General features: G+C 56.4%; 6 protein-coding genes across 6 annotated transcripts; 3 read left to right on the forward strand and 3 right to left on the reverse strand.

The window, feature by feature from the left end:
- Positions 1 to 211: 211 nt before the first annotated feature.
- GUITHDRAFT_138868 (hypothetical protein) lies at positions 212 to 2,159 on the forward strand (the record flags this gene model as incomplete). Its single annotated transcript, XM_005832580.1, has 7 exons — positions 212 to 379; positions 507 to 553; positions 601 to 673; positions 785 to 834; positions 952 to 1,843; positions 1,890 to 1,943; positions 2,010 to 2,159. 7 exons carry the CDS (start codon positions 212 to 214, stop codon positions 2,157 to 2,159), a joined length of 1,434 nt encoding a protein of 477 aa, XP_005832637.1.
- A 25-nt stretch (positions 2,160 to 2,184) lies between these two features.
- On the reverse strand, positions 2,185 to 4,177 carry GUITHDRAFT_152657 (hypothetical protein). The gene is made up of 2 exons (XM_005832581.1): positions 3,468 to 4,177; positions 2,185 to 3,420 (listed from the first exon to the last, which is right to left on the reverse strand). The coding sequence occupies exons 1-2, from the start codon at positions 3,675 to 3,677 to the stop codon at positions 2,326 to 2,328; spliced, it is 1,305 nt and encodes a 434-aa protein (XP_005832638.1). The 5' UTR covers positions 3,678 to 4,177; the 3' UTR covers positions 2,185 to 2,325.
- A 4,288-nt stretch (positions 4,178 to 8,465) lies between these two features.
- Positions 8,466 to 9,206, forward strand: GUITHDRAFT_152658 (hypothetical protein). Its single transcript, XM_005832582.1, has 5 exons — positions 8,466 to 8,694; positions 8,756 to 8,801; positions 8,888 to 8,940; positions 9,036 to 9,065; positions 9,110 to 9,206. The coding sequence occupies exons 1-5, from the start codon at positions 8,497 to 8,499 to the stop codon at positions 9,134 to 9,136; spliced, it is 354 nt and encodes a 117-aa protein (XP_005832639.1). The 5' UTR covers positions 8,466 to 8,496; the 3' UTR covers positions 9,137 to 9,206.
- Positions 9,207 to 9,300: 94 nt separating this feature from the next.
- Positions 9,301 to 10,508, reverse strand: GUITHDRAFT_108537 (hypothetical protein; the record flags this gene model as incomplete). The annotated part of the gene is made up of 11 exons (XM_005832583.1): positions 9,301 to 9,339; positions 9,380 to 9,403; positions 9,448 to 9,510; positions 9,552 to 9,601; positions 9,645 to 9,732; positions 9,776 to 9,793; positions 9,835 to 9,909; positions 9,953 to 9,994; positions 10,110 to 10,201; positions 10,250 to 10,279; positions 10,463 to 10,508. The coding sequence occupies 11 exons, from the start codon at positions 10,506 to 10,508 to the stop codon at positions 9,301 to 9,303; spliced, it is 567 nt and encodes a 188-aa protein (XP_005832640.1).
- Positions 10,509 to 10,721: 213 nt separating this feature from the next.
- Positions 10,722 to 11,806, forward strand: GUITHDRAFT_108538 (hypothetical protein; the record flags this gene model as incomplete). Its single annotated transcript, XM_005832584.1, has 7 exons — positions 10,722 to 10,832; positions 10,905 to 10,988; positions 11,069 to 11,115; positions 11,258 to 11,315; positions 11,361 to 11,443; positions 11,579 to 11,683; positions 11,731 to 11,806. The coding sequence occupies 7 exons, from the start codon at positions 10,722 to 10,724 to the stop codon at positions 11,804 to 11,806; spliced, it is 564 nt and encodes a 187-aa protein (XP_005832641.1).
- Positions 11,807 to 11,843: 37 nt separating this feature from the next.
- Positions 11,844 to 13,870, reverse strand: GUITHDRAFT_71272 (hypothetical protein; the record flags this gene model as incomplete). The annotated part of the gene is made up of 17 exons (XM_005832585.1): positions 11,844 to 11,891; positions 12,045 to 12,124; positions 12,163 to 12,227; positions 12,339 to 12,401; positions 12,447 to 12,478; positions 12,528 to 12,603; positions 12,645 to 12,685; positions 12,727 to 12,788; positions 12,834 to 12,886; positions 12,927 to 12,967; positions 13,017 to 13,069; positions 13,114 to 13,207; positions 13,262 to 13,302; positions 13,346 to 13,387; positions 13,439 to 13,515; positions 13,561 to 13,743; positions 13,791 to 13,870. The coding sequence occupies 17 exons, from the start codon at positions 13,868 to 13,870 to the stop codon at positions 11,844 to 11,846; spliced, it is 1,131 nt and encodes a 376-aa protein (XP_005832642.1).
- Positions 13,871 to 14,371: the final 501 nt, after the last annotated feature.

Genomic DNA, 14,371 nt, shown 5'->3' on the forward strand with positions numbered 1-14,371 from the left:
GGCCCCTCCACTTCCGACCCCTCGCCTCGTCGCCCTCCCTCCCCTCCCTCCCCTCCCTCCCTCCCTCCCTCCCTCCCTCCCTCCTCCCTCCTCCCTCCCCTCCCTCCTCCCTCCCCTCCTCTCCCTCTCCCCTCCCTCTCCCCTCCTCCTCCTCCCGTCCCTCATACCCTCTTCCCACGCCTCCTCTGTCTTCCGGCTCGCTCCTACAACAATGTCGTCGCCTCTCGGGGTATTCATGCTGCCTGCCTGCCTGCCTGCCTGCCTGCCTGGTCTGATTTTCTTCCTTCTCCAGTGGAAGCTCCGAGCTGCCGCCTGGGCGTACGGCTGCGCCTTCTATGCAGTGACAGCAGCAAGACTCTCACACGAGACGCATCTTCAGGTGTCCCCTCGTCCCGCTTCCGCTCCCCGTCCTCGTCCCTCCGCTCTACTCGACCCGGTTCCCACCTTCCCTCCTCTCTCCCCTTCACCATCTCCTCTTTGCTATCCCCTACTCATGCTGGCGGCAGGCGTTCTACATCAAGGCGCTCAAGCTTGACCCCAAGGCAGTCGGAAGGTCCCGAGCAGCAACAGCTGGAGCATGACGTTCTGACGCGTTGGCAGCGTTTGGTCTTTCTACTTTATCTGGGTCGGAGCTTGCGAGCCGGTGTTCGGGGCTGCTATCGACATCCTTCAGGTTCGAGGGAGGGATGAAAGGGGCGAGGAGGAGAATTGTAGAGGAGAGGAGGAGAGGAGGAGAATGGAGCGAAAGTGGCTGGAGCCTTCTGATTTTCTGCCATGAGAACAGAGCTTCAATGTACGACCATCCAACTTGCTCCTCCTCGTCACCCCCGCCTGGTGTGCTCCCACTTACAATGTCCCCTCCTCCCTCCTTTCTTCCCTTCTTCCTCTTCCCTTCTTCCTCTTCCTTCTCCCTCCTCCAATATTTCTCTCTTTCCTCACAGGCTGGAGCAGGTCGCTCCTCTTCTACCGATTGTGGACCCCCGACGAGTCGACACGGCACCTCTACCTGACTCTTTTTGCCTTCGGAGCCGTGCAGGCCTTCATGCTCATGCTCGTCACCACCATCTTTCAGTCCTTCTTCCCTCCCGGTGAGAGGAGGAACGCTGCTTCCAGGCCCCGCCAGGTCCTCGCCATCCTCGGCCTCCTCACCGGCATGGTCCTCCCGCCCTTCCTCTCGCGCGACTGGATTCAGACGGACACTCTGGCTTCCTCTCTCTCTATTGCCATCTTTGCCGCTGCGATGCTGGGCAGCCTCGCCCTGAGCGTCTTGGAGGGGTCAGTCTCAGCTGGAGAAGTGACGAGGAGGAGCGAGAAGACGAACGTTCTCAAGGTGGCGAGCGAGATCGCAAGCATCTGCCTCCATCCTACCTTCCGTTTTGTCCTTCTCTTCAGCGTCCTCAGTCAGCTCGGCAACGCGCTCTTCGCCACCAGCATCAACATGTACATGCTCTACGTCGCCAGCATGGGCTCGCCCATCTCTCCTGCCCTGTGCGGCGTCTCCTTCCTGCAGCCCGTGAGCTTCTTCGACGGTTGTCTCTTGCCTTCCCTTTCCGTCCGTTGGCAGCGTACGCTGGTCCCCGTCTGCTTCTACGTCGCTTGTCTCGCAGCAGGAGGAAAGCTCATGCAGGCGGCTCGCGACATCGGAGCAGAGAAGACGCTTGCCCGAGAGTTTCGCATCTACGGCTCAGCCCTGGCGCTCACGCCCGTCACATCATCCGCTTGGCTCCACATGCACGGGGGGAACGGCTTCTTTGTCCTTCTCCTCTGCATGTTGGTGGTGGGTTCTGCTGGGGCTGGACTGAGCCTCCTCCCTGACCTTGTCATTGCCGCCGCGGTGGATGAGGTGAGGAGGTGAGGAGGCGGCGCTGCTGCAGTGACAAGTCGAGCAGGACGCCAAGGCTAAGGGCAGGAATCGATCCGGTGCCTTTTACGGGGCCAAGCAGGTGGGTATCAGAGCTGGTTCAGCCGCTGCCTCGCTGCTCTCCGGTCTTGTCCTTGCAGCCCTGCAGTTCCAGCCCAACGAGACTCAGCAGCCTCCCCAGCTGGTGGCTGGACTGACGGCCATGTGCTGGTTCGTCCCTGCCGTCTTATACCACATGGCAGCCGGGGTGACCTCATACTACTTGAGTCTAGTGGAGCACAAGGAGAAGAAAGCTTGAGGAGAAGACGATAGAGCAGGTGACGCGAGATGGCCTGAGATATTTACTGTGGCAAGTAACAAACGATTCAAGTGTATTTCTGACAGTATTAAGAGTTATGTACCATAGCAAGTTGCAAGCACGGCACTTTGTTTGTACATATTCTACACGTCGGCAGTGGCAGCCATCACGAGCGAAAGGTTGAATCGCCTGCTAGGTACGCGACGTCTGAGGGCAAGATGGCGTTGCCGACAGAGGCTGCGCTGGGCGACAACCAGCTGAAATTGTCGAACTCAAACTTTGGGGTGCAGGGAGGAGTCGCGCGGTGGAACACACCGTTACTCCACGAGCTCTTCCCGCTAAAGATCGAGGTCTGCGGGCTCTTGGGAGTGAAGATACTTGCGCCCTCCAAGAATGCGGTGTTGTCGTTGCCTGCTGCGAAGAAATCCTTGAACCGAGCAGAGTTGGGCGAAGACAACGGGAATCCTTGCTTCGTTCCACCAGGCGTCGTTGCCAGCTTGGGGGAGTCCGAGAAGACTGGTCTCCCTCCGTCAAAGTCAACCCCGTTGGCACTCTGCAGGTTGCCGCTGACGCCCCAGGTCGGCGTCAGGTTGAGCTGGGGAGTTGAGCTCATGTAGTAGTTGAGCGAAGAGCTCTCTCTCTCGAGCACCAGGTCAGCGGCAGGGTTATCTAACGATGATAGCGGCTTGTTCTCCTTGTTAACCTCAACCTTGTCTTCAAGCTTCACTTCTTGTGCAACTGGTGCGCGGCTTCTGCTGTCATGTAACGGTATTTCTGTGACGGCACACGCAACTCTCATTGACGTTGGGTTTCGCACTTCGACACTGATGGGAGGGCGTCTCGAAGCCAGAGACTGAGATTTCTCTGCCTTTTGTTCCGCAGAGGGAGCTGAAGTCCGACTGAAGCTCAGTTGAGGAGGTCTAGATGCTCTACTCGTGTCAAGACTTGCTTTGCTTGTCCTGTCGAAGTGAGTCTTGCCGGCCATGTTCGAAACCGAGAACCCTGCGGGGATAGCAGGAGCCATTCTTGCAACACTCGAGGCACTGCCTCCACTAGGGTAAAACGGTTTGGAGGGATCGTTGCCATTCAGACAGCCTTCGCATACACAGTTGGTAGAGCACTTGAGACCAGCGCCAAAGCATTCACAGTATTTCTTCTGGCACTTGCTTCTCCTGCACCTGCACCCGCGCACAGTCTTCAACGTTCCATTGGGAGTGTGAACCTCCTGGTTCTCAAGCTCCAAGCTTGTGCCCTTGAAGGCCTACAGAAACATTTCAGCATGCGAGAAACCATACACAATAAAAATACCATTGGGTCATTCAATCGAACCAAGCGCACTGCCATCATTCGAGCTTGCTCATGCTTTCCATCATTATGGCAGTCCACACAAACACAGTCATTGGTACAACGAACATCGTTCCGAAAGCATGCGCAGTATTGCTTTAGACACTTAGTCCTTCCGCATCGACATCCCTTCTCCTTCTCTGACTTCTTCTGAGCATTGTCAGTCGGGTTCATGTCACTTGCGTCGGCAAACTTTCCTCTGGAATCAACTACAGTAGGAGGATTGGCACTCCCACTCGCACGAACCCTCTTGTCTCTGTGATTCAGTTAGTAAGTGGCGGCACATGAGCGTCAGACACTACCTCTCCATGTCGTTGCGACCTGACGCGCTCTCGGGCCTGCGCTTGCCGGCCTGCAGGTTCTTGTCGGACATGGCATAGGAGCCTGAGAACGACATTGGAAGCTTGTCTGTCACTCCAGGGCTCGCAGCGAGGGATCCAAGATCGCTCACGTCGCTGCAACCTCAACGCAATCGCAATAAAAAGCAAACGAGGGTACCAACAGCGATTGAAGTCTCGATGAAGAGTGAGGAAGATGCAGGAAAGAAGAGGAGAGAAGCAGTTGAGCAGAAGAAGAGCAGAGAGCAGGTGTGCAGGGAGTCAGAGAGCAAGGGGGCAAGCCGGGGGGGCGGGGGCAGCAGGAGGGGAAGGGAAGCGGGGGAGGGAGCGCAAGGGGAACAGGAGGACTGAGGCGGTTGGGAGGGAAGGCGGGATGAGGTCACCGGAGCACAGGGGGTAGGGGTAGTCATGACATGGGGTGGGTAGTAGTAGATAGGGTGGCTCTAGTGTGGTGTATTAGGGTGTAATGGGGGGGTCCTAGTAAGGTAGGGTGATTTGTTCAAGGGCTGCGCACGGGTGGTAACAGATTTAGTGGTAGTGGAGTTAGGGAAAGTAGGGGTGATATGAGGTATTTATGGGGGTAGTAGGAGGCCTCAAATACAGGTGGTAGGGTACGATACCCCGAGGGTGGGGGACTAAAAAATTAAAATGGGGGGTACTTAGAAAGTGTAAAGAATTGCAGGAACCGGTCATTTCCCCTTGATTAGTACCCCTACTTGCTGTAGGTCTCGAGAATGTTGAAAGGGTCCTACCCCACGAGGTGTTATTGGTCATTGGTCGTATCTCGTGAGATTCAAGGGGTGGGGTAGTGACAGAGGGTGCATGGGTGGGTAGTGCAGGGAGTACGACGGGTCGGAAGGAGAACAGACCCCAGGGGTGGTGTACAATGATAATGAATTATTAGATCAATGGGGTTGAGGTAGGGGTGGGCTCAGGAGGGGTATTTATAAGAACAACCCCACCCCATGCTCCCCCTTTATTCCCTTCCGGGAAGCTACGAGACCTCACTACCCCACCCTGGCGAAAGACAGGGTGTTTGGGCAGGAGAGTAAGCAGCAGGGGTAGGGTGAGCGGGGGGCGATACATGGATACAGGTCCTAGTAGCACAAGGGCTCTAGGGGGGTAGTGAGGCCAACGGTGGGGGGTCAGGGGGTCCTCGGGCAACGAAATCACAGGGGATGGTAGGGTACCCCACCCAAGATGGGAGGGGAGGTATTTTTGGAGAATATGTTCTAAATATGGAGATATTATTCTAATTATAGCCTCACGAACTGCTATTTTGAGGTTTTGTTTAGAAAAATATTTTTAAAAAACCCCTTCGGCCCCTCGTTTCCAGCAACCCGTGGAGATAGCATTCTAGGACTACCCCTACCTACAGATTTCCTCATAAGCACCCACCCAGATATCACCTCACAGATGTAGAATCTCAACAGGGAGCACCGCGAGCATTCCAAGAAACCTTTAAAATATTTAAAAAGATATTTATTATTATATCTATATAAATTCACTATTTTGTACCCTATTGATTTCTTATTATCCAAAACAAATATATTTTGTACCCATTCTTTTGTAAAACTTCTGTAGCATTTTTTGATGAAAACAGTTTTAGGGTCCAAAAGTGAAAACGGCCAGAAATACGATTACCACCCCTACCCCCCATCTTCCGTTCCATGGTACGGTACTTGTACTGAGGCAGGCTTGTAGCTTACGGCGCCACGCTTCAGGTTTCAGGCCCGTAACACTCTGAGGCAGGCTGGGCCCGAAGCTTCGGGATCACTGAGGGGACCCGGCCCCTTGACCGGAAGTCTCTGCTACCTGGCGCGGACCCACCGGAGGGATACTCCGGCGGTGATCACGGGCTTGCCTCGGGCTGCGAAGGGTCATGGTGGCAGGGAAGATATAGGGAAGGGGAGGGAGGAAGGGAGGAGAGAGGAAGCGATAGCTAGGCTTGCGGTAGCAGACGAGGAAGAACAACAGTTGTCAGTGCATTCAAGCGTTCTCAGGACCGCAAGTCTCTTGTTGGTCGTCAGCCCTCATGGCGAGGAAAACTTCAACAGCCGTTCTCCTCGTCTCCACCATCATCTTCGGCGTGATCTGTGGAGCATTCCTGGTGCAGCAAACCATCAGGCCCATTCGTTCTTCAGAGCTGACTCCATCATCTCCATCCCGTCATGGCCTCTCCCCAGCTTCTGCAAAGCGAGGGCGGCCAATGGTGGCGTCCAGGCAAGCCGTGCATGCGACGAACAAGAAGTATACAATGCACAACGTGATGAAGAAGTTGTTCTCACGGTCCTCATCTGTGAGTGTGTTCTTCCCCCTGATCAATGTGCAGGGCACCCGCGAGCTATAAGTTCAGAACTGAATACTACGAGGAAAGCATCAAGTCCGCTGTAGGGTTATCCTCTTGTGGTGGTTCAAGCTCAAGACTTTAGCAGATGCCCAGCTTGAACGAGACGGCGAGCGCGTCCTCAGAGAATAAAACCTCTGATACTATGGACCTGGACCTGGACCTGGACGACAACGTGGCGATGTGGTCGGCTGAGCCATACAAAGATGAAGACGGCGACATTGAGCTAGAAGACATTCTGTTCTATGACCTCCCCCTCTTCTGCTTGTTCTTGGGTATTCTTCTGTACGTTGAAGTGAGTGGAACCTGCTCGAACCTCGTCCTCCACTGACTCCTGGCCTTCAGGTCACAGCATGCCTGTGGCGTCGTGGACGCGATTTTCTTGTAAACACATCGATGTGGAAGGAGAGCGGATCGCAGGCGAGGGGGCAGGCAGCGAAGGAGAGTCAGGTGAGAATGCGTGTGCTCCTCACCCTCCTGGCTGATGCTCTTGGAAGCTGATGATATTCCGCCCTTACGCCACCTGGTTCGCCGTCATCGGCCTGTGGTTGGTGATCAAGAGCGCCATCGACGTGTTCGGCAAGGTGATGACTTGACAAGAGGACGCGAGCCCAGCGCTGACTGCTGCTCATGCAGTGTTACTGGAACTGGTACTGCTGGATGGACCTCGACTGCAACCTCCGCATCCTGACACCTGCTGTGGCGGAATGCACGTTGGACGTGATGATTCCTGCCTGTGTCTTCACTTCCATCCTCGTCTGCGGAGTCCTCGCGTGTGTGTGGTGCTTCACGAGGCCATGGTCGAGCCTGGTGCTGTTCGGTACCTTCATCACGGGCATCTATGCAATCTCGACGACAAGCCTGTTCGTCTATGCTCTTTGGGTCTTCACCGCCATCGGATTCAACTACTTCTATTTCTATGTGAGTCTCCCTCCGCTCCTCTGCTCTGCTTCACTTCCCCTCCTCTCCTCTCTGTTGGCAACTCACTCACTCACTCACATCTCTCCACTCACACACCCAGTCTCCCTTCATCTTCTCTTCATCAACCTTGTCATAGTTGTGGTTGACTCCCACCAGATTCTTCCATACGTGGCGGAATCCCCGTCCTGGTGTGAAGACCTCGGATCTCTTGCTCTCTCCAACCCGCCTGACTGTGAGATGAGAGATGGCGACAGGCAGCAGGTTTGCCTTCCCTCTTCCCCTCCAGAGCCACTGCCCCCTCACTTGCCTGAGTAGAACTGGGAGGCTTGTGCGGAGCCAGTTGAGGATCCGACCAGGTGAGAATTTGAGGGGAGGGGGAGAAGTTCATGAGTGATGCAGGGAGGAGATGTCAGTGTTGAGCTGGACAGAAACCGCCGGGTGGTACGTGGCAGATTTCTTCCAGAAGAACATGCGAGACTGGAGGATCTTGTGGAATGGTGAGCAACTCCCTGCTCCCCCTCCCTTCTCCTGCCCCTCCCCTCGCTCCTACTGAACCGACTTGTGGGATCTTTTCATGATGTTTGAGGTTGAGCAGGTCTGGTGATGAGATGCTTCGTCCTCCTCTTCTGCTCTCAGAACATCCGAGTGTTCGGCAAGGAGAACGTTCAGCACATTGGATCGCACGACAAGGTGAGGGGAGGCATTGACAGACAGGATGAGGGTGGAGGAGGGATAGAGCAGCAGGAGGGGAGAGGAGGGAGCTGAGTGACAGGGCAGCAGGAGGGGCAGGTGGACTGATGGCCGTGTAGGTTTTGCTCGCTGCCAACCATCGGACCTTCTACGACTTCTTCGTCATCACCGTCAGCGGCATTTGGGCCAACAGCGGAGCCTCGTTCTTCTCTTTCTACCCGGTACCTCCTCCTCTTGTCTGCTGAGCGAGGAGTGAGGGCGAGGCAGGTCCGCTCCTCCTTCTTCTACACCAACCCGGGAGGCATCTTACTCAACATGATCGCCTCGGCCATGGCGATGATCCCGCCGGTCCTCAACACCCCGAGCGACAAGCAGAAGGAGGCCACGAAGCCTTCCACCGACGCGAAGAGGTGGAACGACTTTGTGATCCGCAGGATCGTCAGCGAGCTCAGAACTCCCGGCACCGTCTGTGGGATCCATCCCGAGGTCTTTCCATGCTACCACACATCCCGTCTTCGTCCTCTTCCTCGTCCTCACCCTCCTCGTTGGCTACGTCGAGGCTCCTCTTCTTGTCCCTTTTTCGTCTGTTTTGCTTCTCATGTCTACTCACCTCGAGCTCAGGGCACACGGAACACGTCCCCTGACCCCTACGACATCCTCCCGACCAAACCAGGTAGGGCATGAGTGGAGGAGGGAAATGAGGACAAGAGGAGGAGCTGAGAAGAGGACAGGGATCGGGCGAGTGTCACTAGAGGCGGAGGAGACGCATGTCATCCCCGTGTTCATCAAGGGGATCGAGAGCGACTTGCTGGAAGCCTTCCGCAAGAACTGGTGGAGCAAGGAGACGACCGACATTTGTATCGGCCCTCACGTGGACGTGAGCGACCTGCAGAAGGTAGGGAGGAGGAGGAGGAGAAGGGACAAGGTAAGGGAGATTAACTGATATGTTGCCACAGAGATTGAAAGAGGGAGGCAATGCTGATGAGCTGAGCGTTGAAGCCGGTGATGATCAGGAGGGTGGCGGGGGTGGGCTGGGGGGTCCGGAGAAGAATCACCGTTGGCTTCGGCTGAATCAGTTGCTATTGCAGGAGAGAGAATTACAGACGCGATCAAGAAGCTCGCCGCGGCACACAAGGAGATGGTGAGAGGAGGTGGAGGAGGAGGTGGTGGTGGTGGAGCCTGGTTGGGGGTTTAGGGTAAAGGGGGGGTGAAGGAGGCTGACCCTGAGTCTTGCAGGAGGAGAAGGAGGCGAGGGAGAGCGACAAGGTGTGTAAGAGCTTGGGCGAGTGAGCTGACTGACAATGTGGCAGCCGTACCAGGGGGCAGGGCAAGTCTGAGGATGTAGAGGTCTGAAGTTAGACATGTCATGTTCGTATCTTTGAGACCGCAGTGAAGTCAAGCGAACAGAAGGGAAGAGAGGGAGGGCGGGAGTAGCGAAGCATGAGGAGAGGAAGAGGGAGGGGAGGGAAGAGAAACCGTGACAAGTCAATGCACCTTTGGTCTAGAGCTCCTCTTTGCTCGCTTGGCCTTCCGAGTTCTCCTGCAGGCGCGTGAGGTCAGCGAGCAGGAGGGAGGGGAACCTTGACGTTGAGGATGGTCAGCATCTGAGAAACGAGTGAGGAGGAGCAGGCGCAGCAGGACTTCTCACCGCCTCCTCCTGCTCTTTCCTCTTCCCCACCACTGCCAGCGCCTTCCGCATGCTCTTGACGATCTTTGACGTGTCAGCCTCCCCTCGCTCCCAGCAGGCCCTACCGTCTCCTCGGAGCTGTGGAAGTACTTGTACTTGGCGTTCCCTCCCTCACCTGCTCTCCTGCTCACCATCACTCGAGCACGCGCATCCCTCACACTCGATCTCCGTCAACAGTTCCCCGTGCTCCCCGTCGTAGAAGTAGATGCGGGGGATGTAGGAGCCGTCCACGTGCCAGGCCGCGTCCTGTAGAGACAGTCAGCGGCGGCAGCAGCAGCAGCAGTTGTACCGTGGGCTCCTCCTGATCCTGCGGCGAGTGAGCTGGGGAGGAGAAGGAGAGCAGCAAACCTCAACATTGATCATCACAAACTCTTTGGCGAGCTGCTCGATGCTCGTGCTTCCCGACACGACAGGCTTCAGCGCCTTCCATGTCGTCACCTCAAAGGATTCAGCCCCTCTGCCTCACCCTGCAGGCCCCGCACCAGCTCTTGTGGATCAAGATCATGGCCTGTGGAAGGTCAAGGGGGCAAAGCGGCAGGTGGAGGAGGAGGAGGAGGAGGAGGAGGAGGAGGAGGAGGAGGAGGAGGAGGAGGAGGAGGAGGAGGAGGAGGAGGAGGAGGCACAGGTTTCGCTCGCGCTTCTGCTTCCTTGAGCCCTCCCTCGAAGCTGAACCACTCGAACTGCTCGCCGAATCCTCTTCCATCCACCCTCGAAACTTCACTCGACAGTCAGTCAGTCAGTTCGCTGCATCAATTCAACTCACCGTTGGCACCTCCGCATACGGGATCCACCACTAGAGCATGAAACTGATCAGACCTCTCCTTCTCCTCCCTCTCCTCCCTCTCCTCCCTCTCCTCCCTCTCCTCTCCTCTCCTCCCTCTCCTGCCTGTCCTTCCTGTCCTGCCTGTCCTGCCTGTCCTGCCTGTCCTGCCTGTCCTCTCCTGCATCCCCTCTCCTCCCTCCCTCCCTTCCTTACCCAGCAGCAGCAGCAGCAGCAGCAGCATCAGCGTGCTCGGGTGCATTTTGCAAGGCCACGTTACCCTCATACCGACAATGAGGCGCAATGGAATCGCAGCGGGGGCGGCATGCTTGCTGCTGGCGGCGAGGTGAGAGAGAGGGAGGGGGGCGAGCGAAGCCTGAGCGATGAAGCAAGACGGAGAGAGAGAGAGAAGGAGGGAGGGAGGGAGAGGGAGGGAGGGAGAGGAGGGGACGGGGGGGGGGGGGGGAGGAGAAGAATGAGCATGAAGTCCTGGGATGACTGCCGTGTCAGTGCTGGGGGTGTCGGGAGACGTGGAGGGACGTCGATGCTGTCGCATGCCGTGTGGTGGAAGTCGAGCGACGCGCTTGTGAGACGCGCGTCTTTCCTCGTACACGTCGCTGCTGCTTGACGGACGACGAAGAGAATAACGGCATGGCAGACATGCAGGAGGCTGAAGGAGGCGCGAGAGTGTCTCCTCGAGTCCCTTCGCCTCTCGGAACAAGAAGATCAACCGCATGCTAAGGTCTCGTCTGCCCTTGGCTCCTCCCTACACTCTCCCCCACCCTCCCTCTCTTTCAACTCTTTTGGTTCATGTTTTGCTAGTTTGAGGCTCTATTTGCCTTCGCCACCTTCCTGCATAAGGAGGAGAGGTAAGAAATCGATCCTGTCTCTGCTGCTGGTGCTGGTGCTGGTGCTGGTGCTGGTGCTGGTGCTGGTGCTGGTGCTGGTGCTGGTGCTGCTCTTCCTCTTCAATCTCCCTCCTCTGGCTCCAAGCGCCTCACGTCCTGGCAGCGACCTCGAGCTGGCAGAGAAAATCTACCAGCAGCTGCTGGACGCGGAGGGGGAGAAGGTGAGGCTGCGATGGCAGCGGGTCAGACGCGTGACAGCCGGGCAGGTGGAGGTGCTGAACAGCTACGCGCTCCTCATGCACACCGGGACTAACCAGCGATGGGAAGATGCAGAGGAGCTGTACGAGAGGTGAGGAAGAGAGGGGAAGAGAAGGGAGGGGAGGGGAGGGGAGGGGAGGGGAATGGTCAGAGGAGGGACAAGGAGCAGGGGAGGTGGTAGAAGAGGAGGAGGGTGACGGCGAAAGAAGCTGATGGCAGCGAGAAGAGCGCTCGAGCTGGACCCTCACCACGCCCCAACGTTGAGCAACTACGCGATGCTGCAAGGAGAGCGGACGGACGGGCGAGGGAGTTACAAGTCGACCATGTTCTTGTAAGAGAGGAGGCGAAAGAGCTGGCTTCCCGTCACTTGCCATGCAGGTACGAACGAGCGATGGCGAACAGCCCCAAGGAGGTGAAGGAGACGCAGGAGAAGTACGAGATTGACGCGCTCTGAGTTACAAGCGCGAGAAGCAGCTCGAAGCTCGTCGCCCTCAAGCGTAATCCTTGTAGACCTGCCCGGCAATGACCAGACGCTGAATCTATCGAGCAAGTCATGGACAAAGGATTAGCGAACCAGAGCATCTCCCTCCTTCCTCTCCCCTTCTCTCCCTCCGCCTCCTTCGCCCCCCAAGTGTTTCTCCGTCATCGCTCCTTTCTCTCCATCTATCCCAGCAACAGCCTCCCTGCCTCACCTCGCTTGTTCCTTCATAAATCTCTGTGATCCTAGCGTCTCGGTAGTGTCGCTCCACCGGGTAATCCGTCACGTATCCTGCTCGCCCTTCACTCGCAGCTTCTTCTTTCGCATCTCACCGTATCCTCCCAGCACTTGAATCGCTTGATGCGAGCAGAAAGTTGCCGCTTCCGACGCCGCGAGTCTAACATGAAGGTGAGAACAAGTGCGCCAAGAGCTCACATTTGAGAATCCGCATTCTACATGCACGTGCGAATGCGAATGCTCTCCCTCCACATGCAGAAGCTTCACTCACTTTGCCATGGCCGCAGCCTTGATGAAGTTCTCCTTGTCATCTTTCATCTGAGCTGCTCGCCAGCTGGAGGCTTGTCAGACATGTTTGTCATCGGGAGGAGATGGGAACGTGAGGAGGCGGGCGGACTCAATCTTCATGGCCTGACAAGATGACAGTCAGCAGCGCATGACAAGCCTCATGGCGCAGAACCATGTCAGCGATCTTGAACTGGATGGCCTGCAGCTTTGAGATGGGACTGCCGAACGCCGTGCGCGTTTCCGAGTATCTTCACTCTATCATCTCCTTCACGAGTCCCTCACTCTCTACCTCACTGCAGCATCTAGCGAAGCCTGCGCTATCCCGACTCCCTGCCGACGGTCAGTGCCGGCATGCACACCTACAAGGTCACCTGGCTTGCAATTCCGATCCTGCCACCGTCTAGGGTCATCATGGCGATCTTGAAGCCCATGCCTGCCGTCCGCGTCAGCCTCCTCCTCTGCTCGCCTCGTTCCCTACCAAGATCGCCGAGGAGATGAGAGCGAGGGATGCGACAGTCCTCGAAGATGAGGCTGATGCGAGTGAGCGGCGAGCCTCGAGCTCCTCTATCACCTGCAGGTGCCCGACGCTCGGATCCCAAGCTTATCCTCGGGCTGAAGTTCCAAGTGAGAAGAGGAGGAGTAGGAAGCAAAGAGCTCTTACCTTTCCCGTGGTAAAGCCGGGAGTGCCTTTCTCTACCAAGAACGCGGAGATTCCTGTCATGTACTTGTCATGCTCCTGACAAGAGCTGCCGCTTCACCTTTGTGTTTGGCTGACTTGTCGGAGGTCGCGAAGACGATGGCAGCATCTGCAGTCGGCCCGTTGGTGATCCAGTTCTTAGTGCCATTCAAGACCTGGCCAATCGACATGAGAATCACGGGACCACTCCATCCGTTTCAATCCGTTACAAAGTGATCGCCATCAGCCACAGCCACCGTCGACGCAGCCCCTGAGCTCGTTTAGTCAATTTCTACGTGAGCCCTTCGCCTCACCTGCATCCGATCCGTTGCCGGGTTCACTCAGAGCAAAGCAGCCTACAGGAGGCAACAGTCAGTCCCGAGCTCAAGTCCAGCTCAGGTGCTGACCAAGCTTGTTGCCGGACGCAAAGTCAGTCAGCCATTTTTCTTTCTGCTCGGCTGTCCCGAACATCTTGATCGGGTCACTGCGAGCCGTCAGACAGCAGTCGGGATGTAGCAGGCCAACCAACCAGTAAAGCGAGTTGTTGGCGGACATGACCACACCGCAGCTGGCGCATCCGCGAGAGATTTCTTCGAGAGAAATGGCGTAGGACATGGTATCCATCCCCGAGCCCCCGAATTCCGTTGGCTGACTCACTCCCATCAAGCCCATCTCTCCCATCTTCTTGATGACTTCCACTGGAAGCTTGTGCCTACGACAAGCCTCACTCGCAAGCCCCTGACTCATTTCATGCAGTACTCTTTGTCCCACGATCCCGCGTTAGGGGCTAGTTCCTCATCAGCGAACTGGCGGCACATGCTTTGGAGCATCTTTGACATGGACAGAGATGGTGAGGATTGAGAATGAATGAAGGGTAAGGAGATCAGCCCATAATCGATAGTAACGCGCGTCCTCACTCACCTTATGCTCATCGCTGACCTGGCTATAAGTTGTGATACTTCGACACACATGATGCCGCAGTAAAGTCTTGGCACTGATGGAAGACCTGCCGGAGAGGGTCAGCCTCCTCCACTATCCATTCGTCACCTGCCTCTGAAGGCTCTGCCTCAAGAACATCCTGCGTATGCAACACAAGTCAGAGTCACGTAGGCACAGAAGCATCCATGCAATCAAACATGATCGAACACCTTTCCCGGCAATCATTTGCCTTTCCTGCATGCTCGAGTCGCTTCTTCCCAAAATCTATCCCCTGCCTCCGTTACTGTCTCTCTGGCTCTTCTCCTGCCCCTGCTCTAGTCTCGTTTCTCATGTAGCTGTCGCTGTGTCTGTCTCTCCCTCTCCCTCCCTCTCCCTCCCTCTCCCTCTACCTGTACCTCTAT

This window comes from Guillardia theta (assembly GCF_000315625.1).
Source record: "Guillardia theta CCMP2712 unplaced genomic scaffold GUITHscaffold_34, whole genome shotgun sequence".
NCBI classification, from domain to species: domain Eukaryota; class Cryptophyceae; order Pyrenomonadales; family Geminigeraceae; genus Guillardia; species Guillardia theta.

Bases quoted from the DNA above. Each gene is read 5' to 3' on its own strand.
- GUITHDRAFT_152658 (XM_005832582.1), top strand. From the start codon at position 8,497: ATGAGGACAAGAGGAGGAGCTGAGAAGAGGACAGGGATCGGGCGAGTG. The intron at 8,941-9,035 runs GTGAGAGGAGGT...TGAGTCTTGCAG, and splicing joins CCGCGGCACACAAGGAGATG to GAGGAGAAGGAGGCGAGGGA. The intron at 9,066-9,109 runs GTGTGTAAGAGC...ACAATGTGGCAG, and splicing joins AGGCGAGGGAGAGCGACAAG to CCGTACCAGGGGGCAGGGCA.
- GUITHDRAFT_152657 (XM_005832581.1), bottom strand. From the start codon at position 3,677: ATGAACCCGACTGACAATGCTCAGAAGAAGTCAGAGAAGGAGAAGGGA. The intron at 3,421-3,467 runs GTATTTTTATTG...ATGTTTCTGTAG, and splicing joins TTCGATTGAATGACCCAATG to GCCTTCAAGGGCACAAGCTT.